The 24,557-nt window shown below is 42.6% G+C and overlaps 1 protein-coding gene across 1 annotated transcript in view; it reads right to left on the reverse strand.

The window, feature by feature from the left end:
* Positions 1-3,014: 3,014 nt before the first annotated feature.
* The window catches only part of PHRF1 (PHD and ring finger domains 1), a 51,294-nt gene continuing 29,751 nt past the window's right edge, over positions 3,015-24,557 (reverse strand). Inside the window, exons 10-20 of the mRNA XM_018556049.1 lie at positions 24,036-24,130; positions 21,493-21,680; positions 20,999-21,118; positions 20,493-20,644; positions 14,985-17,734; positions 11,194-11,449; positions 9,456-9,790; positions 7,679-7,856; positions 6,475-6,530; positions 5,001-5,129; positions 3,015-3,699 (exon numbers count right to left, since the gene is read on the reverse strand). Coding sequence (XP_018411551.1) covers positions 3,568-3,699; positions 5,001-5,129; positions 6,475-6,530; positions 7,679-7,856; positions 9,456-9,790; positions 11,194-11,449; positions 14,985-17,734; positions 20,493-20,644; positions 20,999-21,118; positions 21,493-21,680; positions 24,036-24,130 — 4,391 coding nt within the window. The 3' untranslated portion in view covers positions 3,015-3,567. The remainder of the gene's footprint in view (positions 3,700-5,000; positions 5,130-6,474; positions 6,531-7,678; positions 7,857-9,455; positions 9,791-11,193; positions 11,450-14,984; positions 17,735-20,492; positions 20,645-20,998; positions 21,119-21,492; positions 21,681-24,035; positions 24,131-24,557) is intronic.

Raw genomic sequence — 24,557 nt, forward strand, 5'->3', positions numbered from 1 at the left:
GTTCAAATTATTTTTAAAAATGGATTTTGCTGCTGCAGCAGCTTGTTTTCACTATTGAGTAACGAATCGGTCTAAAAAGAGGAAGGGGAGGGCATTGCAATGTAAACATTGCCATGTGATTGAGGTGATCACACTGATCACAGAGCCATAGTAAGTTACAAGATTCTGCAGCTTCCTAAGATTCTGCCATTCAAAAGGAAGTAAATGTCTACTTTTATATGACTCCCTTCTGTGCTAGTGTTTCCCACTGAATCCCAACCACCATTGTCAAAACTTGCCAGAATTAAAAATGTGTCTGTCCCGCTTGAGATTCACCCTCACTTCCCCTTCATTCTGATAGCCATCACCTGGACTTTAAGTGACATCAATGGGGAGTCAGACAGAAATAAAAACAGGAGGCTCCAACCATTCCCCATTTCGCACAGAATATATATAATTTTTTTTTTATTGAGGTCTCTCAGTTTCTGTTCTAGTTACAGTCCATATACCCACCACACTCCGAGCCGCTGTTCCATCAATGTAAGGTGGGTGCAGCGGTTGTCGACGGATGGCTACCGCCTCGATACACGAGTAGAAGAATGGACACCGGCACTTCAATGGCAAATCAAGTACGTCTCTTTATTGACGTACATGCTGTGTAACCCCGAAACGTTGCACTAAGTGTATTTTGCTATGCAGCAGGCACGTACTTGATTTGCCATTGGAGTGCCGGTGGGTGTCCATTCTTCTTTTCAGTTACTGTTCTGACACATCAAATAGACCAGTGGGGAGCAATCTCTCCATTCTTCATAATAATTTGGCTGTAGCTGGACTTTAATACCTTGAGAAGGGTATAATGCAACAGTTTAGAAACATGCTACCCACAGGATAACATAAGGCTCAATCTAAAGATAGCCAGGGTAAAAACAGCACAACAATCTCCCAGAAGGGAAGAAGAAATGTACAGTCACAGATAAAAACTATTCCTCCTGGAATAATTGGTCCAAATGTTGATAAAAGGTGGTTTGCTATGGCTAACATGGGTGATCCTTGTACCCACCTTATACCAGATCGGCACTACATTATTCCAACTTGGGCTTCGTGCTGCACTCCAATATAAGCAGCTTTTTTACTACTATAACATTTCATGAGGACTTTTTCACCTGGCCCTGTGCAATTCTTATTTCGCTGTACAGAAATGTGATGTTCAACTAATTAGACTATCATCTTGACGCTAATTTCACCAATTTTAAAGAGAGTTTTAATACAGACCTTTACACTCAAAACCAAATTCTACCAATGCATCCCTCTATGTGTGAGGATTAATAAGAATAGTCATGTCAGGTGTAAAATGTTGTGATTTACACTTGCAGAGCATTCACTTGCCAAAGCAATGCACACTGGGATTGCCTTGTCATCAGCAGAGCAATGCTGGGAAGCCTCATCTGGAAAGGCATTTTCCTCCCCTGAGATGTGCATGGTCACAAGTCTAGTCACATGTGCCAGAAATCCAGGAAGTAAATGGAGATCTAGTAATCTGCCCTTAGTAAACATGGCCACGGTCAGAAGACTGGGGAAGCCAGCAATTATGTAGAAGTGCATGTTTGTAGATTAGAAATGTTTAGTAATGACAAAAGGTGTTTGTTGTTATTATTAAGATATGGGTAAAGGTCCGCTTTAAGGTTTTTGCCTGATAACTGCACAATACTTTTAATGGGCCCTCCTTACCATCTTGTCTTGAATTGTAATTGTAATGTCTTCCTTATTTTGTAAAGCGCTGCGCAAACTGCTGGCGCTATATAAATCCTGTATAATAATAATAATAATAATGATGAAGAGAAAAACTGTTCGTGCCTTAGGTGGCTGAAGATGTGAAGCACTGTTTCTACTATTACATTTTAATCTTTTCATCTTCAACCCCGATTGCCAAAAAGTTGGGACGTTGTGAAAAATCTATTTGAAAACAGAATGCAATGATTTGCAAATCTCATATACCCATATTTTATGCACAATAGAAAAATAGGTTTTCTGCCATATTTTGGGTGCCAGCACAACTGAGTGCTGAGATATTTCAGACTGTAAGGTAAGAAGAGACTACACTGCACGTTTGGAAGAAAGCGTAGTGTGTTATGAAGTTTATGAAAGAGAATGTGGTCCTTCATCCATCTGTTTTCCATACCCGGGTTACCCAAGGGTGGGGCAGGTCTGACTATAACCCACTGTTACTGTGTCCTCCCAGGTGCCAATAAAGTAAAATTAGACATTTAAACATTTTGTTACATTGCTAAGACACAAGATGCCATGAAAGACTAAAGTAGGTGAATGACAGTCTGTTGCTGCCTTCTATAGCAGCACTGGTCAAGAATTTGCGATTGTTGGATTATAAACACTTCACTGAGGGTTAGTTCACACCAGAAACTGCATCACAACTGCGTGCGTCTGCGCAGTTGCATTGCAATCCGTTTTGACGCGTTTGATGCGTTTTTTCCCCTGCATGTCCCTGGATGATGCCACAATTAATTCTTTTTTTTTGTATTTGTTCCGATGCATTTGCACTGCGTTTTGATGCGTTTTGTGCAGTGAGATGCAGGTAAAATAGGACAAGCAGTACTTTTTCTGACTGCATCTGAACGGACTGCAATGGTGTGAATTAAGCATAAAAAAGCCCATAGGACAGCATTGTGATGTATTTTGACTGCAGCAGTCAAAATAAACGGACTTCATCACAACTGCATATGGTGTGAACTGACCCTAAGCCATTTTGGATTTATCTTCTGTTGGCAAAATCTCCTAAATATTTATATTATATTTTATAGTAATATGTGTTGTTGTAAAAAAAAAAACCCTCACATAAATTATTTTATGAAACTTATGCAATTCTGGCATAGAAGCCCTTTAATCCAGGACATGCCCACAGATATGAAAACCTGCTGAGGCTTTTAAAGACAGACCATATTGCTGCTTACAAGCCACATGAGGAGTATGTTATGTAGAATAAGGTCAGAGACCAAGAATCAAGACAAAACAGACATTGAAACAATTAAAATTAAATTTATAAACTGTCCTTTATACATATTACTTTGTCAAAGGACAAAAACTTTTTTCCAGAACATTTTCTTCCATCGCTCTGAATATAAAGCACTGGGTCCCCTTCTTGGTTCCTCCTTTGGCAATAAAAAGTGTATCCACAGCCATCAAAAATAGTTGTTATGAATTCCTCCTTCTGTATATACCTCTGTAGCAGTGAGAATTTGTAGGGGAAATGACAACAGCCTCCACAGTAATTCCAGTCTTGCTGCCAAGGTATTGGGAAGCCGTCGCTCAGGACCTCCTTGGTGCCTTGGCAGAGATGGGCCACTGTGAAGCGTCACATGACGGTCGGGCAGACTGGTGTTCAGTGTATGGCAACAAAACCATCAAATTAAATTCCAAGATGAGTTCATCAGTGAAAACAAAAACACTGTGTCATGAGAGATGGACAGTGTCCAGAGTCTTCCTATTATACAAGTCCTCCACCGTAGGTAATCTCCACTGTGACATCTAGCAATCTACAATGTCTATATTGTCTCATATCTGAAAATAGTTTCTTCATACCGGTGAGTCATGATCCTCTCCTGATTTCTTACTCTTGTTCCTAATATGTTTGTACCTGTCCACATAGCCTTTCACCAGGTTCACCACTTTAACTGGATTGATTTCTCCACTTTTGCTGTGACAGATCTAGGAAAGAAATACACTGATCAGATTTTTCACCAATTCAGCAGGGGGGGGGATACACATGCCATTACGATGGTGTACCCCTCTCATCAGTGGCGTCACAAGGGGAATGCGGCCTGCACCCGGGTGATACCAAAATGACTGTCATTTTGGCGTCACCCCCTCTAAAAAGTCGGGCACTCGGTCATGGACCGATGGAAGTGTCAGGAGAGAGGGGAACCGGTGGCATACCTCATCCAGCCCGGTGAATGCCCCCTCTTCTCTCTGCTGGCGTCCATCACCAAGATGGCTGCCGGCAGGCGTCAATTAGATGACCGCGCATGCGCGATGATGTCATCGTGCAGACGTGCGGTGACTTCATGCGCATGTGCGATGACATCATGGCGGGGTGTCGCCCAGTCGCAGCTTCGGGTGACTCCCGGGCTTGGGACGCCCCCGCCTCTCATGCCTTTATATGAGAGGTACATGCAAAACGGAATTTGCTGTAGCAACGCGACCTGGCCAGCTACTGTAGTGAAGCCTTCAAAAAAGGGAAACTTTAAGTCTTCAGCATCGCTATTTTAAACCTATTTCTGATATGTTTACAAAAGTTGAAAATCAAATTAACATTTTTAAAGCAGAACTCTGGGTAAAAATGTTTCATTAACCCTTGCAGTGTGGCTACCCCTGAACTGCAAGGGTTAAGTGCTTGTTTTTGGCTAGGGTCAAAAATAAAAAACGCACACTCACCCAATCCTCTAAGTCGACTTGCTCCATGAACGGTCCCTGGAGCATTTCTCCCCCTCTACTGCAGTGGTCCCGGAGTCATCATGTTCTACACACAGTGTATAGGACGTGAGGATGCCGAAGGTCATACCATTGCCGCAGCAGAAGAGCAGACTGGCAGGAGGGAGTGTGGCTCGGATAATCTGGCAACAGCTCTTATTTGTTGATTTAAAAACTCATAAAACATGTTTACATTTATATATTTTTTTCCTAGAATAAAAAACAAAAACACTATAGATTCACTTTAAAGACTGGCCCCAATACAATTTGGGCCATTTATCTTATCAAAGTTTCACTTACTGAAACCTGTTTAAATTAAATCTATTCTCATGCTACTGCATACTACAAAAAGAAAAGTTGACTGCAGAACAAAAACAAAAACAAAAAAAATGGGATTCTAACTAAACATTTTAGTAATCAGAAGACCTCCCAATCCTTCAATTACCAGGTGAAATTAAAAGGAAAAGGAACCTAAAAATAAAACTAATGCAGCCACCCAATCTAAGGACTGGCAAGCTGTAATATATGACATCACCCACCTTCTGCACTGCTTTGCGTAGGATATCCTTGTATTCCTCCTTTGTAATCTCCCTCTTCTGGTAATATGGTTTAATGGCCAGCTTGACTTCTTCGACTGCTCGTTCCTGTATGTGAAGTTTCTTCATGTACTTAAGAGGAAGAAAAAAGAAGAAAAAAAAAAAAAAAGAAGAAGAAGGATTGAGAAAATGTAAGGAAGAGGAAAGCTGGGATCATGCAGATAAGGATCTTCCTGAGCCATGTATTGTCTCCTAAATACCGTATTTGCTGGCATATAAGACGAGTTTTTAGACTTAAAACCATCCCCCGAAAATCGGAGGTCGTCTTATACGCCGGGTATACAATACCGCTGGCTGTGCGGTAATACTGTATGCACAGTAGCTTCTGCTACATACAGTATACCGTGCTGAGCCAATCACGGCAGCAGCGCTGAACACTGAAAAATGGCCTGGCCAGGTAGGGGATCTAAACACCTGGTCTTCAAGCGGTTAAACATTATTTTGGGCTATACTCGTCTTATACAACGAGTATAGCCCAAAACCTATGTTTTAACAGAAAAATTAGGGGGTCGTCTTATACTCCCAGTCACCTTATACGCCAGCAAATACAGTAGCTATTCCACCTGCACTGAGAATATATTGTAGATAAAATGACTACTAAACCTGTGCAGACAACCAAATCATTTATTGTTCTATGCAGTCTGTAGGGTTAGATTTATACACCATATGCTGTCCTAGGCACACATAAAACAATGACCCTCTGTACAAGTGTTATTGGTTGTTCTGGGGGTGTCCGCCTGCATCCTAGCAGCCAATCAGCCTTTGTTGCCCAGCTGACAGAGTCTTAGGGTTGCATAGTGTCATTGGCTACTGGAAAAAAAAATGACCCAAGACCTTAAAGAGATACTTTACCCATATTTTTTAAATGAAAACAAACAACTTTAGAAATGTTTAGTTATGACAATCTACAAACAGATACTTAAAAATAAATGCCTGCTTTTTATTCTTTGGATATCTCCTTTTTGTTTTCCTCCCCATTCTCCTCACAGTGGCCATTTTTACTAAGGGTGGATTAATATATTTCCCTTTACTTCCTGGAAATCTGGCACCTGTGACCATTGAAATCTCAGGGGAGGAAAATGCCTTTCCCTGAGATCTTGTGAGACTATGGATGAGATTTCCCACCAATGCTCTGCTGATGTAACCTTCCCAGGATGTAATGCTTGGGCACATCACTAATGTCCAAGAGAACCAGGAAGTGTAAAAACAATAATTGTAAGTAAAAAGAAAATATGTTTGTTTAGCTAATGTAAGATGATTTGATATCAGCATGCTGATGTGATTTTTAGTGAAAGGTGGTAAAGGTAGGCTATGACATGTTGAAGGTACCTTCACTGCTGGTCACACCTTATAAATCATAATAGAATGTCAAAAAAAAAACATAAAAGCATGAGATGAATGAACAAGAAAATCTTACCTCATCATTTTTATCTTTCTCTTCTTTTTTCAGTTTTGATTTCCCCTTCACTTCACCTAGAACACCATAGCACAAATCATAAGTCAAGCGTCTTTTGACACATTGTAAATCAAACAATGCACCTGCACTGCACATTCAGCCTACATGGTTATCCTTAGCAATACCAAATAAAAGGAAATCCTCCTAGAAGACACTTCACACAATCCAATTGGCCCTTTCTTGACAAATTGGGGATGTAGATTCAGAAGAAAGCTGTAAAGAAGCCTTTTGGCCTCTGAGCAAGCAAACACTTTCATATTAAATAAGTACTGGCTGTCATTAGAAATTTGCTTTTGATCAAAGTTAGAAACAGATGATCACTACCAGCACCTACTGAAGTAATTAACTGCCTGGGGAACAGTGTTATTAGTCATCACCTGTTTAGATATCTGTATTAAACAATCTATTACTTCCAACCTGCTAGAAAGGAGCCGTGGGTCAACCTGAACCCAACCTTTTTGCAGTTCAATGAACAGGTGAACAATTTGGCCAGTTCACCAGGCAGACCTATGTCTGTATCCCAACAACCAATAATGCTGTGGGGACAACAATGACCTGCACAGCATCATTGGTTGCATGGCAACACAGCCTCATTGGTTGGTTGGATGCAGGTGGGCACACAATAACGGATGACGCTGTGGACCTTGCCAGTATCTCAGAAAGCATTCCCACTGTGTAGGCTTCAAAATGCCACTGGTTGCTAGGACACAGGAGGCCGCAAAGCATTATTGGTTATTATGGTGTGCTCATCTGCATCCTAGCAACCAATGAGGCGGTGTGGCCATGTTCTAGAAAACTAGGGTTGCATATCGTCATTGGTTGCTAGGAAACAGGTGGCCTTGGGTTTGACAAACAACCAGGGAAACCAAACCGAAGCAGGTTCAGCTCATTACTACACGCTACCTATAGGTGCATGCAAGACGGGACACTTCAACATACATTTATGGACATACAAATACTGTTGCTGTTAAGCCGAGGTACAGCTCAGACAATATGACAGTACATACAAGAAAGGACCACACCAAGAGATTTTCAGATTGTCTAACTGCATTATAATCAGAGTGTTTTTTTAGTTATTAAAACACCAACATACTAAAAATATGAATGTGCTTATAAGAGGATGTTAATATTTAGCCATGGATTACCTAGAACACCAATATCTTACCTGTGCTTGCCGCTTTAATTTTTGGTTCATTAGTTGTAGCTAGATTGCCAGGTTTTGGGGTCTGGCTGAGGACTGTTCGACTGATCTGAACCACACATGGCACTGTGGGCTCACTCAAATGGGCGTAGGGAGGAAAGATTGGTGGGAGGGGTAACGGAGGCAGGGTTTGTGGGAACACCTGTGGAAGAATACGATAGAAGTATTAGCGAGGATTGAAGAAACAACCTTCGGTTTATACATATTACGAAGCAATGCTAAGAAAACATTAAAATGGTTTCTTTTAGGATTGACTGGAAGTTCACTGCATTATGTTTACCAGCTTTTTACATAAAAGGGCAGATTTATTACAGGGTACTGTCAGCATGCTCCATGTGAGATGCACAGCAACAGCATTTATAAATGTATTCAGGAAGTGCCGATACTGAGTAATTGGGCGAGTACTTGTACTTGCACTCACCCAAAAGCTCCAATACCTTCCCCGATACCGGAACTTTCGGTCAGGGGAAGATTTCCTCTGACCGGCAGTGCCATAGGGGAACATGGAGCCGGCTTCCCGGGCAATCAGAAAGCCGGGTGGCGAGTAATGATCCGCCTCCCGGCTTCCTGATTGGCCGGGAAACCGCTCCATGCTGATGGGCTGAGAAGCCGGCTTCCCGGCCAATCAGCATCGAGCCGGCCAAACAACATGGAGCCGGCTTCCCGGGCAATCAGGAAGCCGGGTGGCATGTCATTACCCTGTTTGCCCGGGAAGCCGGCTCCATGCCAGCGGAAGCACTGGTATCGCTACTCTGTATCGGCGAGTACTGAGAGCAAAATATCAGTACTCTTACTCAATACCGAAAAACCAGTATCGGTACATCTCTACTATAGATGTATAGATGTAGATTGATTTCCGACATGGTCTGCATTGAGGATTGCATGAACTTGTGCACATTATGGACTCCACCTTGGAAAGGATCAGGACACATTTGAGAATAAAGTGCTTCCACTGTCAAAAATGTGTAGCACAGTAAATGTGTAGAACAGAAAGTAATCACGTGCCTCATTCCGTAGCATATCCCAGAAATAAAAGGATTATTCCTTTCTGCTGGCTGCAGAAGCACAGGTGTATAATCAGGGGTGTGGAAATTTTGGAAAAAACTACTTGTCCAAGGACTAAAGCGGGGGCCGAATCTACTTGTCCTGATACAAAAAAATTATTTTAACCAAAACCGTATATAGCAGTGCTAAGAAGCGCTTCTCATTGGTCAGATAATACAGATACAAAACTAAAATTATAGAGCTATTTATTCCAAATTGCATACAGCTGTTTCAGGCATGATGACCATCATCGGTGCAGTGTATGGAAAGCATATATTGGAGAGTAAAGTTTGGGGTCAAACTTTACTGCAGGAAATGATAAAATTGTCTAAGTTTAGTACTCATGGGTCAGTTTTGTGATATAGATCACTAGGGTAAGTGTACACGCGGCTGTAGTAGGTCCACACGCAGCTCATATTTTAGCATCAGAGATTGGTTGCTAGCAAACGCCTTACTAAATAGAAACATGGATGGGTTTTTTTTTTGTTTGCATGACTACCCTAATCAACAGTGCAGATCAGAGCGGCTGTGAAATTGGCTGGGCCAAGTTGTCGGATACCCCTCAACTCTGTGATTGTGAAAGAGGTTAGGGGCTGTCTCAGGCAGGTAAGCTGAAACATGCTCATTGTGTTCAGGAGAACCTCCTTGCTGTATGAAACCTAGTGTGAAGGTTTAATATTTGGCTATGTGTGGGCACCTGAAGGGGCCTATCTTTTGCAATCCAAGGGACTTGACTGGCATCTTTCTCTGGTCTGTCTGGAGCTTGTACAGTATGCTTGTCCACTGTATGAACCATAGGTTTGTCGTCAGACTTCATCCCGATGTGCGTCAGTAATTTGTTGCCAGCATTCCATGAAGCCTCACTCACGGACTCCTGCCCAGACTCTTGTGTGGCTTTCTCAGGCAAAGTCCAGGTAACTGAAGTGGATGTCTCGCTAGAGGGGTCAGGCTCATCACTGGATACTTTAGCATCTGTATGCTCCTCTGACGGTGACCAAGATTCATCCTGCTGAGTGTTGTACAAAGGGGAGGCTTGAAAAAGGTAAAGAAAAAAAAAAAAGATGTTGATACAAATTACATAATGGATACAATAAAAATAGCTATATAAAACTCAACAGACAAGAACAAGTAAATGCCATTTACTACAACTCTCAAGATTCTCAGGCAGACTTTTTTTGTGGTTAAAACAAGCATTTTGATGTATGTTACCACAAAGCACGATTACATGCTATATATGTGTTGTACTGCGAATCCATGGAGGTTCCACTTTACCGACAGCCACCCCACCACCCAAATACTGTACATGCAGCTTAAAAAAAAGTATGTCAAAAAAAAAAACTTACTTCGGCCTTGCATACTAAGGGTGCAGGTGATGTCGCTGCACCTCACTGTTGCCTCCCAGGAAAGTTAGGCATTCAAAACCCACAAACACATTGCAGGATTACATTCCAAAATAACTACTTTTAGGGGAAGCAGCCTTTAGGCGCAATGGCATCACACGACCCTTTGGGAAGTATTGGGAGCAGGGGCTTTTAAAAAAAAAAAATGTAAAAGCTTTTTTAGCAATATGTATTTAGAGGGTGGAGCGGTCAGTAAAGTGGACCTTGCATTTTCATAGAACGTCCAAGCAACCAATGACTCGGTCCCACAGTGTCATGGTTATGGTGCACCTACCAGTGTTCTAGCAACCAATGACACACTGTGGCCCAGCCACTAAAGTCTCAGTAACCACTGATGCTGTGTGGGTACCACATCGTCATTGGTTGCTAGGACACAGATGGCGATCAATTGCCCCCCAAGCACACATATACTCTAAAGACAAATGCAGGTGTGTTATAGCACACCACAACACATTAGTTTACTAATATATATACATTCTTAAAAAAAAAAAAAAGACCAAAAACCATTAAAGCAATTTCTCCCTGGTAACTAATCACAAAGTTATTAGTTCACACCAGACACAGCATTTTGATCGGACTGGACCGCAGGCATAACGTGCCCTGCATTCCCATGCGGCCGATTGCATTGTGGCCGGAGGGTGTGGCTACGGTGCCATTCACTTCAATGGACTGCCACGCCCCCTCCTGTCCCACAACATAGTGAGCCGGCCGCGATGCAATGCGTTCTGGCCAGAATCGGGCCGGAACGCACTGCGTCTGGTGTGAACAAGGCCGAAGATAGACAATACTTAGGTGATCATATTTAACAAAGGCTAATTCAATAAGGCAAGGCAAAGAGCACCGAGTAGATACAAAGTAAGGAAGGAAACTATATTTCTTTACAGTAAACTTAAGTCTAGCTGGCTTCTTATTGATTTCTACACTTTGCACCTCTATGCATTGCCTTATGGTAGAAGCGGATCTGTTCATTCTTCTAGATGTACAAAACACCAGATATGTCCATTGTGCATCTTGTATGAAAGACCAGAACCTTACACAGAGATTCGTCTGGGGTTTCCTTCTCAGACGCTTTGTCCTGAAGGTTCCATGTCACTCTCTTTATCTGAGGTTTAGATTTAGAGATGGAAGTGGGTTCTTTTTCTTTAAGCTCATCAGACTTCCTTTCTTCTGAATCCTTACTTTTTGAGGTCTTTTCATTAATGTGATTTCCAGCCTCTGTTTCCACTGAATTTTCATTATCCTGAAGAAATGGAATGACTGCCGTTTTGGAGAAGTTAATTATAGTCGGCTCCTAGAATATAAAAAAAGTCAGTCTCCCAAATCTGCCTTGCAGTCCATGTTTGTATTATTCGTTGCATAAGAACAAAAGGTTTATTTTGCAATTAGTATTCCTATTCTATCCAGGATTTATATGAAACATTTTTTAAAGTTTATCATTAAAGTAAAACTCCAGCCAAACAAACAGCTTTGTTTCCACCAGCCCGTGCGCTCATCGCACTGTCCCGTGCCCGGAATGCAGGGGATCGCATACACAAAGTATCCTTGCGTTCTGGGGTGGGAGGGGGTGTAGCAGTGCTATTCATTTCAATGGTACTGCAGATATGCCAACCGCCTGCAGTGTGATTGGCTGCACGAGACCAGGTGCTAATAAAATGCCCTGCGTTCCAGTGCGGTATGATCGAAAAAAATCGTACCGCGCTAGAAGGCAGGGCATTTTATTACCACACGGTCCTGTGCGGCCAAATCGCACTGTGGGCGGGGCGTATCTGCAGTGCCATTGACATGAATGCCACTGCCACGCCCTCTCCTGCACCAGAACGCAAGGAGACTGTGTATGCGATCCCCTGCGTTTTGGGCACGGGACAGTGCGATGAGTGCGCGGGCTGGTGGAAACAAGCCCTAATACACATCTGAAATATACATCTGTGAATTACTATTTAACAAAATGTTTGTAGGTCTGTAGAGCTGGTCTTATAAGCTGCACATCTGTCCCACTGTCTCGCCAGGCAGATGACACTTCATTTTCCTGGTTTAGCTTTTCACTTGAACCAGGAAACTGCTACATTGCATACTACGCCACAGTCCCTTCACAGAGGTGTGTGAATCACAAATAATTACTAATCCTCTGTAAAAGTAAAATAGATCACATATACATGTTCCATATTTAAACTATTAGCTTGAGGTTCAAAAAAACAAAAATGCATCAACTCTTTCCCTGTCACCGACATTAAAGATACGGCAGAACAATGCCTTAAAGTGTATTTCCACTTTTGCAGCTAAATTGGGATAATTACTATTGCTATTGACAATTGCTCATGATCTGACGTTAGCGGTGCAATCGTCGTTTTTGCACGTAGGCGCACCCAACGCATGTTTGCATGTGTATGTGAGGAATTTAATAATTTTCTTTGTTTTTTTTATATGCCTAACTGAACAGACTGAAGGGAGAAGCTTGCCGTGAGCAACTGCTCCAGATTCTGTCTGCCCCAGCATTCATACATTGCCCTCTTAGGCCCCATTCACACACGAATCGGCCTGCACGTACAGCTCCGTGCGGGGCCGTACCAAGCAGCTGCCGGGAAGGACAGGTGCTGTGTGTGATTAGTACGCAGCACCCGTCCTACTCTATGGGGCTACTTCGCCGTACGCCCCCCTACGCTCGCCTCAACTGCAGGTCCGTAGGGGTTTCCTGGCCGGGACGCATACAGGATCCATTACGGCGGCGTATGAATAAGCTCACCCGCACCCCTATGGACGTAGGGCTGCGTAGCCCCATAGAGAAGGACAGGGGCTGCGTACTAATCACAAGCAGAACCTGTCCTTCCCGGGAGCTGCTTGGTACGGCCCCGCACGCAGCACAGAGCTGTAGATGCAGGCCGATTAGTGTGTGAATCGGCCAAAATTGTCAAAAGAGCAGAGCAAAGATGGCCATACACTGTGCGAATTTTAGCCAGTTCTTAATGAACCGGCTGAAATTCGCAGTGGGTGCCCCTGTCGGCACCCTTCTGTCCGGCATCCTATCAGAGCCGGATAGAAAATCTTCGAGTGGCGATAGCCAATCAGCTGTCACCAAAGTTCGAGAATTCCAACAGTGGCACACTCGCAGTTGTCAGAATAAAGAAAGGACACCGCAGAAGATTCCTCCACCCACAATGTTTAGCCTAGATGAAGGAATCGGTTATATTTTTTTTCACCCAGCTGGCAGGTTGAACAAAAAAAAAAAACAGAATATGGCCAGCTTAAGCTCTTGTATGTTACATATCCTTGAAGAGGAGTAATGTAAAAATGTAGCTAGTAAACATTCTGTCCATATAGCACACAAGGTCGATCGCGATCTACCAGTCAATCGCATAGCGATCACTGGTAGATTGCGATGCCCTCTCCTCCCGCCGGTGGGGCTTCTCTGGATCCCCGCTGCTCCCCATCTGTATGCAGCGGGGATCCGAGAAGGGAAAGAACCGCTGCAGCCCACGGCGGAGGACGGAGCCGCTGTCATAGAACTAATGCCGAGCGGTGAGGAGAGAAAGAAGCTCGGCCTGGATCTGACAGGCGGCGCCTCTCTCTCCCCTCACCGCTCGGACTTAGTTTTGACAGCGGCTCTGCCCCCGGCTGAAGGGCTCTTTCACTTCTCGTCGGACCCCCCCGCTGCCTCTGCCCGGGAGAGCATGGGGGATCCAGAGGAGAACCTGAGCCCCCATGTGTGTGGCCGAGCGGCAGGGGATCGGTATATATCAGTGATGTGCAGGACAAACACTGGAGCGATCAGCTTATCACTCCAGTGTTTGTAAATAACTGGGGACACAGTACTATGTGTCCATAGTTATGAACAGGATATGATTTCCATCACTTCCTGTTCATTCATGAGTTTTTCAATGGGGAGAAGCACTCTGTACAGAGGCTCCTCCTCATTCAGAAACTGCTTGATAGTAAATAGTTTCTGAATGAATGGGAAGCCTCTGTCCTTTCCATTCATTTATAATAGAGGCTGCAGAAAAAGAGATTGAGGACTTTGTGTCCTCAATTTCTTTTTCTATTTTAAAAGGGAAATATCAGGGGGCTGTTTGGACCCCTAATATCTCCCCGAAGCCCCCCCAAGAGTAAAAAAAAAGAAAAAAATTAAATAAAAAATAAGAAATAATGAAAATGAAATAAAAAATTGTAAACAATAAAAGAAAAAAAAAGTTTTTTTTCTTTTTCTTGCCTCAGGCGCTAAAGGAGCTGCCTACGGCTATGCTCCCGCGGTGCTCGTGCGGCTGAATGTGCAACACTACAGATGGAAAGGGGCGGGACACCTCTCCCCATGTGCAACGTCGGCCACACAAGCATCACGGGAGAACAGGGCGCCGGCACCTCTAGGGCACACTGGAATATAAGCCGGCTGACTCCCTGCGTTCAGGTGCGGGAGGGGGTTGTATTGAAGTCAATGGCACCGCAGCCATGCCCCCTGCACCCGGAACGCAGGCACATTAGTGCCTGCATTCTGGTCTAGTGCAATCTGAAAAAATAGTGCTTGCAGCATTTTTGCGGATCGCGCTGGAATGCAGGCACTAATGCAGGCGATCGCACTGTGGGCTATGGTGCCATTGACTTAAACGCCACGCCCCCTCCCGCCCCTGAATGCAGGTGTTTTTTCGCTGGTAGATCTCAATGAGCTCGTCATTTGAAAAGTAGATCTCCAGATGAAAAATTGTGGGCGCCCCTGATATAGCACATTATTACCACAACAGTAAACTGCTTGAAATATAATGAAATAACAAAAGGTCACAGGAAAAAGGACAAAAACAGGTTCAAAAACAGGAAAACTATTGTTAAGGAATACAGGTTACCTCATAGTCACCTTCCCGCTTCATCAATATAGCTTCTTCGAGGTCAACATCATCAGGGCTGTCTGCATCCACCGAGCATACATCATCATCTGAAAGTTCGTTTAGCAGGAGGTCATCTAAATGTGACGGAGACCACTGAAGGTCATCTGGCTCCTTTTTGACTGGCGAAACAGAGGCCGACTGAACAGCTTCTTCAAGAGAACCATCATGTGGACTAGACGACTTAGGACTTGGTACATCTGATGGAGTAGACAGTGGAGAATTCTGAGGACTAGCAACTAATGAACCAGAATGCAAGTCATTTACAGGAGAAGCATCCAGGGGTGAAGGAGGCTCTGGGACATCCTCAATCTTGGTTTCCGGGAGCAAAGAATCCAGAAGAGATGGTGACCATGGCGGACTATCGGCCTCAAGCTTTATTTTTTCATCAAATGAGTGATCAGAAAATTCTGAAGGCGATTCATCTTTAATGGAAACCTTCCTTTCAGAATAAAGGAAAGGGTCAATTTCATCTTCCTCTTCCTCTTTTAGTAGGCCGAGCACAGACTTTTTTGTCTCTTGGGTAATTGTGGGAGACTCTGTTTTAAAGCTAACTGTACATGTTATAGTCTTTTCATTGTTATTTGGGGATAGCACAATATGTCTGGTTATTTCGGAGTCTCGAAAATAGGTTTTGTCTTTTGGCTTCTGAACTTTGATCTCCTTGCTGATTTGTGGAGACATCGATCTTTGCTTTCCACGATCTTCCTTCGACTTTTTTCTCTCCTTTGCCTTGAAGCTTAATTCCTTGCTGGAGTAAGTCTTTTCGCTTTTGTGTTTCCGTTTTCTTTCCTTATCAGGACTGATGGAATAGCCTGGTGACTCACTTCTTGAATCCCTCTTCTTTTTCTTCTTCTTCTTGCTGTTGTATGCTCTGTGGGAAGAACTGCTATGACTGCTTGATCTGGACCTCCTCCTTTCCCTAGACTCTGATCGTTTTCTTTTCTTCTCTTTCTTCCTTTCTTTTTGCCGCTTTTTTTTAGAACGTTCACAGCTTCCCGAACTCGATCTGTCACTACGTGCTCTTTTTGCCTTGTGTGATTTGGACTTGTATTTTCTCTCTCTATCTTTGTCCTCATTGGACAGCGACGCAGATCTTGAATCTCTTTCTCGAGAATGTGGTCTCGTTGTTGAACTTGAGCTTGCTTTCACCTCCTCCTTAATGGTTATCTTCTTCTTTTGGGTTTCACTGGTACGGCTTTTAGGCTCATGTGGGTTTTCTGCATCCCAAACTAGCCTACTGCTTGTTGTTGATGTACTTTGAAGAGAAGTCCTGTTAGGAAGAACATCTGGATCAGGTTTAATGGAAACTACAGGGTGTTCCTCTTCTATGTCAAAATGAAATCCACGAGTGCCTCCTGCCTTGAGGTCAGAAGTAATTTTTAGTCCTAACGGACAAGATATTCTAAAGGGTGGATGCTCATTTGTCTCTTCCTCAATTACTTCCTTCTTGATTTCCTTTTCCAACTTTAGGAAAGAAGGAAGGGTAGGGCTTGCATTAACTTGGCTTGTAGATTCTTCCGGCTCTTTATTGGTAGGCGACATTCCAGAAAAGTCCGGGCCCAGCTTAGAAACACTCACTTTGCTTGAGTGGCTGGTGAATTTAAAGCTGCGAAATGCTCCGACTTTTACTCCACCAGAGTGACCTGTACTTGTATTAGTAGAAGTAGTAGTAGGAGTAGTTTCTACAGGTAAAGGGGGCGGAGGAGGTGTAGCTGGCCTTTCTGGGCTGCTAATGGGGGAACCTGAATCTGAACCTGTTGGTTCAAAAGGATCATATATTTCATTTTTAACAGTTTTTTCTTTCTTGATTGATGTAGAATAAGGAGGTGGGGTCTTTTGTGGGGTTTTGCCATCTGAATTACGAAAAGGATCTTTTGAAACCGGACTAAACTGTCTGCAGGAATTAGTGGAACCTCCACTAATTGTTATACGAAGCCCACCTCCTCCAGAGTCTGAGGAGCCAATGTTCCTTGAACTGTTGGAATAAGTTGATGATTTGTTACTGCTTGATGCTGTACCACCAGTGTTTCTTGAATGTGCTTGTGATTCTTGTCTGGTGTTTCTTTCCGTGTTTTCTCCTGTAGAAAACCTGCCTAACTGCTTACTGTCTCCTCGACCAGTTAGTTGGTTCATGACGGGTCCTGAAGGATTATTTTCTGAGCTCTTGTTGGTTGAGGTTTCCAGTCGCTTACTGACTTCATTGTTAGGGCTGTAGTCCGTTTCCCTTTTGATCTTTGGTATCCGGGGAAATTCCGAAATGTCCAGTCTTAGTTCTGGTGGCTTGGGAGCATACTTGTTCTCTGCTTTCTTCTGTTGTGCAAGATCATTCTTGCTGGGCAGTTCTCGTTTGTGAAAACCCCCATTGAAGCGTGAAGCCTCCCCAGATTTAGATGTTGAGCGGCTAACAGAAGAATGCACCTGGACAGCCCTTGGTGTGAAAGCATTTTTTAGTCTGAAAGTAGGTCCTCCAGATACTGAAGAACTGTGCCCAGATAGGCCATCTAAGCTGCTAGAAGATGAATGTGGTGACGGTGATAAAGAATAAAGACCAGCTGAAGGAAAACTGGGTTGAGGTGGCTGCTGTTCAATGGGCTTCCATGTGTTAGGGGATGTGGTTGTTGGGGACCCTGAGTGAGACGGGCTTTGTTCCATTATGTCTGCTGGTGTTGCAGCTTCTCTAGATGTTTTTCTCTGTGACGTTGCATTACCTGTACAATAACCAAAGAAAAACAAAACATAACATCTGATGTCCTACTTTTTTCTAGTATGGAGCTAGTATAAAATCATAGGAACATTGCAAGAATTTCGATTTTTGACTTACAAGACCAGATTCTTAGACCATGGTTATATGCTGCTGCCTTCGGTAATTGGGCGCTGGCAATTTTGCCAGTGTTCAACCACCTGAAGGTAGCTGCGTATAACATGTGCCCTGTACTGTACAATTAAGAAATATAGTTCTTTTTATGGCCTAAACGTTTTCATGAATCACATTATTCTAACAACCACGAAAAAAAGCTGATCGGTATAACATGTACACATCTACAGGTGCAGACACATACATCTGCAGAAGGTTTTTAGTGCTCCAACATGTCCTAAATGCCAAGGCATTTCGATATTGGCACTAACTGCAAAAGCAAGTCAAACCTATCACGGTGATGGAACAATAAAAATAAAAAAAATAGTATGGGGGCAGGAAGAAGGCAGCAAGGGTTGAAACTACCAGTTATTGCCATAGAACTGTCTATTTAGAAATGCCCATCATTTGAGAAGAGCGGGAGCAGTAAAAGCTATTGCACGCACATGCCTGCACCGCTATCTCAGGAACCATATAACTAATGTGCAAGTCCCAAACCATGACTGGCTTTTTTTATGGATTCCAACAAACACATTATCACTTGTTCCTTATGAATGCCTTCTTGCCATTAAAATTAAATAACCAATTTCCTAATTCCTAATTTTGTCCCCATCTTAAACATCATTTATAAGTAAACAATTCATGTCCACAGGGGCCCTGGTTTCCCCAGATTCTATAAAGCACAGAGTACATTAATACATGTCTACATGCTAGCCAACACAGAGTGCGCGGGGCTGTGCAGGACGGCATATGGGGTACAGATAGTACACCTGTACCGGTTGAGGGGAAGGATCGCGGAGGGAGAGAGGGGGCCAGGTTTAAGCAGGTAATTCAATTTTTCCAAATTACTTGGAAAAGTGAACTTTCACTTTAATGCCCATCATGCATGTTAGGGAGTGCTGCTGCCCAGATACCACAAAATGACACACAGTGGAATGGGGGCAACACACACACTGCCCTACTCGTGCGTTTATTTGCATGCAGGTGGTAGGGACAGCAGGGTTGGTTTTATTTTATATTTTTTTACTTTTTAGTGATTTTTTTAAAATGTTATTTTATCACTTTTTTTTCACTTAACTTTGTTATCACACAAGGGCTAACAAGCTCCTATGTGATAGCAGTAAGAGGTGACAGGTTCTCTTAATGGAGCATGCCCTCCGGTACAGGAGATCGTGCACAGCACCGGAATGCCCTCCACGATTGACAGACAAGATGCCAAGGATTACCCCTTCAACCCCCCAGCCCAACAGGTTGGCAACCATTATGAGAACCTTCCAAAAGACAGGAAGGAAGAACTTTGCACACACCAGAGCTGTATTTCTAAACCACGAACCCACGGTTAACTGGTCAAACAAATCAGACTGCCCAGGGTCAGGACTGGTTTGTCCCACAATGACCGAATGTTGTGTTGTAGATGTCTGGAGTGAAATTGGGCAAAGGAAGTGCCTAATTCTTGATTGAAGAATAAAGTGAAGATGATCACAGGATGGTCTTTAAAACTGCAGGCACTAGGAAAATAAAACTGAGGCATGCGGGTAAGCTCCTGCTCAGAATAAAGTGAAGAAAAGAATTGATAGATAAAATCACAGGTTGGCCTTTAAAACTGCAGGCACTAAAAAAAAAAACAAAAAAAAAACTGAGGCAATCTGGTAAGCAGGAGGGGGTTATACTCTGGGCTGGCCTACAGATTTTGTCTGTCAGTGTTCAGTCCTTCTCTAGGCAGCAGTAAAATCCAAAGGTTTTCAAAGTTCCTGTGTACCTTAATGGACAAGAAAAACATTTTTTGGGGGGTTAAAAGGAGAACTATGAGGTGAGTGCTTTTCACTCAGCTCATAGTTCTAGCCGACCTGTGACAATGAGACTGTCACAGTTCGGCTCAGTAGATCGGGAGGTGAGCGAACACATACCGGCGTTCGCTCACTTCTCGATCCTGTCACGGCTCTCTGCCGCGACAGGGGAGGGGCTGAATTAAGAGCCAGCTGTCAGTCACGCAGCAGGGCGGATCCCGGCATAATTGTCGGAATCCGCTTCAGCTGCGGCGTCTCAGTATACCGCGGTATACTGAGCCTAGGGTGACGGGAGGACGCTAGTTTGTGTCCTCCCGTTACCCTTAAGGAGAACTATGGGGAAAAGCCTTAACCCCATAGTTCTCCTTTAAGGGAAACCTGTGCTGAAAGAAAAAAAAGTCTGAAAATGCTAGATGCCTGTCTTGGGCTTCAATATTTTTCTGAGTCACCAACTCAGTACAAGTGTATCAAGCAAAGACAGAAGTTCTGATATACATCCACTTCCAGCTCAGTGATTACTGAATCCACTCATCAAGATGGCAGCAAGGAGACCAGCATTTTCAGGAATGGCATCCTGTGTATTGCAGACTTTGAAGGTAGCACAGGCTACCTTCAAAGTCTGCATCTGACATTAAACAGAAACTAAAAGAAAGCACGGCTGCCTCCCTGAATGAGAATCTTCAATAAAAACAGATGATCATTAATTGAATCTTTTCCATCCACTATGCAAGCAAGAAAACAAGCAAGATTTACAGATAAATGAATCCAGGTAACTGTACTAACATATTTCAAATTGGAACAAGTGACATGCGAATAGTAGCTTACCAGCTTTCTTAGCTATTAAAGATCCATCTCGACTAATGACGATATCTGAGCTTTTCATCATCAGCATGCTCTGTCCAGACAGGATGCTTCCCAGAAGATCTGGCACAGGTTCTGCTACTGCCACAGAGTCGTGAACGGGAGCCACGCCGCCTCTGGCAAGATGTAAATGGAACAAAATAAATCAGCAGAGGTCTTATTGGTTTACATACATTGTGAGAACACTGAGCAGGCTTCAATAAAGTGTAGCTCTAAATGTACGAGACTGTTTTACCAGACAAAACCTGAGAGGACATACTTGGACTTTTTAGTTGCCAATTAAATGATGGCCACTACACACATATGGTAGTAGACGTGCAAATTAACAAAGAGCAAAAGGTATTAAAAACACAATAATCATCTTTCATTTATCTAACTGATTAAAGGTGAAACAAGAATGTTGTGTTGCTGCAGCAAGCAGATAACTCATTCTAATCATAAGGTAGCGTACTTCCTTTGATCAGTCTTACCGTGACAGCCCCACAGAGATCGGTCTTGCAACAGGTTGATGGGACCTTAAGGCAGAACGAGACAGGATCCTTCTCTTTGCAGTAAGCGGAGACGACAGACTACTATCATTATCCTCATTACTGTAAAACATGTACAACCATCAGACAAAATTATAAAACTACGTTGTTTGCAAAAACAGTCTAGATCAGTAATTAATGGCACAAACAAGTTATTGGAATAAGTTGTATAGAAAGCTTTTATGACAAATTAAAGCTAGAAGCTACAAGGATGTAATGTAGTCAGAAGCTAAATATTTGCATCTTTAACAAAATAAAGTACAGGGTATGCAAATCCACAATATGTTTTACTCCTTGCACTACAGTTACCAGGGATACGAAGAGACTATTGTATCAATACAATATTAGAACAAACAGTGCCCTTGTGTGAACAGACAGCCAGTCCAAGAGTGTATTTGTCAGCTTTATTCTTGAAAGCAGACTTGTAAGGTGTTTACCTGTCGAACGGATCTAGGTCATTTGGATTTCCAAATACAGACAGCAAGGCAGCTCCAATGTCACCTCTCATGGAGCCAAGTGTTTGCTCAGATGCCCTCTGTATACGAGGTAATGTTGTCCCTCGAGTCGGACTGCAAATACCCAAGGATTTAGCTATGCGCCTATGAGAAGTCGGAACTTTCCTATTCTGAAAAAAAAGAAGAAAAACATATACACATGGGTGTACAGCATCAACAGAACCCTTTTCTATGTGAATCTCCTGAGTGGAGGCTGCTAGATTTAATTCAAATCAATACATTCTCCTATTGTTCTGTATCTACAGTACAGAATAGCATAGGGAAAGTATAGTAGCTCTTAATTAAGTTTATATTTTTAAAGTTCTCATTGTAGCATTTCCTTAGAATAACCAATAATAATTTTCCATTATGTTGTGATTGAGAAATACATTCATGAAATGAATTTGCTCCAGAAGGAGCAAACAATGAATTTGCAATTACTCTGCCTCTCATCAACTGTGTAGCTAACTGATCTGCTAACTAGGGAACAACTATTTAAAAATATGTCTCAATACACAGGGACTTATTGATGTGCCTGCTGTGCACCAAGTACCTAAAAAATTTGGACAGGAATCACACCAGTGATTAAGTTCTAACTGGAAGGTCAGTGCTTAAAGTGCATCTTAACTCAAAAAGTGAAGATCTGATTTGTTATAAGGAACATCAAGAATAAAAGAAGTGTTAACTGGATTTTAGCAGTACCCTGAAAAATATACCTTTTATCATGAATTCCCAGCGTACTTTCTGGTATGCGAGGGTGCCTAGGAACCTATGTGCCATATATATAGATAGATCTATAGATAGATAGATAGATCTATAGATAGATAGATAGATCTATAGATAGATAGATAGATCTATAGATAGATAGATAGATCTATAGATAGATAGATCTATAGATAGATAGATAGATCTATAGATAGATAGATAGATCTATAGATAGATAGATAGATCTATAGATAGATAGATAGATCTATAGATAGATAGATCTATAGATAGATAGATCTATAGATAGATCTATAGATAGATAGATCTATAGATAGATCTATATATATCTATATATCTATAGATATATATCTATATATAAAGTCTCAGAAGTCACTACTGTGATGCCACCTTTTCTCCTTGCTGGAGATTCTGACATAAGAAAGCAAAGTCCTGCCTGTGCTAAAATGACCATCTCCACACAATGACACAGTGCAGAACAAGGCATGTTAAGTCAGCAAAGAGGAAAGATTAGCTGCAGGAGTCATAATACTGGCGACTAGTCTTTTGCCTTCTTTTACACACCGCTTTAGTTGAGAGTCTACGTAGATATGTTTTTAGGTTGCTAACAGTTTTAGCTTCATGGAAGCTGGAATGGTAATGTCGTCATGACATCACAGATGAATGTACAAGGTGCTCTTTTTATACTGTGCTGTTCTCATGTGCTCAAACAGCGGAAACCAGCCACATAGAGAAGCAAGCAAGAAGCAAGAAATCCACATCACATTTCTTCTAGGATATCTGCTTTGCTAGGCACACAACTCTTCCACAAGCTAACTTTGGTACTGTTGCCATTGGAGGCAGACAAGGCTAGAAAAAGCAATACCGGTTACTTGTTGTTAAACTAACAGGGGTAGTGTTTTTTGTTTTGTATTTGAATAAAAGGGAAATGTTTGAACCCATCAATATTTTATTGAGGTGTGTGCTTCTCCATTTGTCCTGGCAAGCACTGTAACCGAGACAAAAAGTGAGGAAAAAAACAAAATGTTGACGTATCACTAGAACAGGAATAGAGGGGAAATCTTCCTATAAGGGACACCTGCTCAGCTAAGAGGGTTATAAATCATTTTGGAGCATTTGCATCTCACTTACGTTGTGTCTATTAGTATAGAAGGTGACGGAAACCATTCCCTTCCCTACCCAAATGGAAAGGAAACAGTTTCGATTAAGATCCACTTTAAACTAGGTATATATATATATATATATATATCATTAAACCATTACCAGAAGAACCATGAGAAAATGTAAATCCATGGACTTTTATATGTCAGACATGTAAAATAATAGACCAGTGGTTTTCAATGAAGTGTGGAGGGGGGGCTCAAGTGAAGCACATGTTTAGAAAGAGGTGTATATTTTTTGCCCTGTACTATGGTACCTGATTCTGATACTGTTTGCTTGACACTTGTCTGAAATTAAAAACATTTACAAAACCTTCAGTAAAAAAAATATGGGGGAGTCTCAACTGCAGCACCTGAAAGCACCAAAGGGCACACATAATTTGTACATGAAATACTACATAAGTTTTCCAAAGCCTGAAACCATACTACTATAGGGGATGATCAGAGAGTGTGGACGTTACATGAAACTGCTACAGATCACCGTCATCACTGTCCCTTTGCAAATCAATGCTCCCATTCCCACTACTGCAAAGGGCTGCATAGCAAATACTTCACATGACCCCCTCAGGCTGCAGACTGGGATCCAGGGTAAAAGACACTCACAGTTTGCCTCCGCCCCTTCCGTTTCTTGACCCGCCGCTTTCGCCTTTTCCCCACACAACGACTCCCTTTCGACACTTTGGACTGACCCCTTTTTCCTGAAGAGAAAAAAACAAACAAAAAAAAAACGGAGAATGTTCCCATTTACAATGTGGTGGGTGTAGGGTGTTAAGAGCACTAAAAGCATCCGTTTTTTCAAATCAATCACTAAGATAGGAATAATATATAAACATAAGGTGTAGAGGTGTGTGTGTGTGTGTGTAGGTGTGTGTGTGAAGTTGTAGAGGTGTGTGTGTGTGTGTGTGTGTGAAGTTGTAGAGGTGTGTGAAGTTGTAGAGGTGTGTGAAGTTGTAGAGGTGTGTGTGTAAAGTTGTAGAGGTGTGTGTGTGTGTGTGTAAAGTTGTAGGTGTGTGTGTGAAGTTGTAGAGGTGTGTGTGTGTGTGTGAATTTGTAGGTGTGTGTGTGTGTGTGTGAAGTTGTATATGTGTGTGTGTGTATGTGTAGTTGTATGGGGGTGTGTGTGTG

Source organism: Nanorana parkeri, unplaced genomic scaffold, assembly GCF_000935625.1.
Source record: "Nanorana parkeri isolate BGI_ZX_2015 unplaced genomic scaffold, ASM93562v1 scaffold222, whole genome shotgun sequence".
Classification (NCBI taxonomy): Eukaryota; Metazoa; Chordata; class Amphibia; order Anura; family Dicroglossidae; genus Nanorana; species Nanorana parkeri.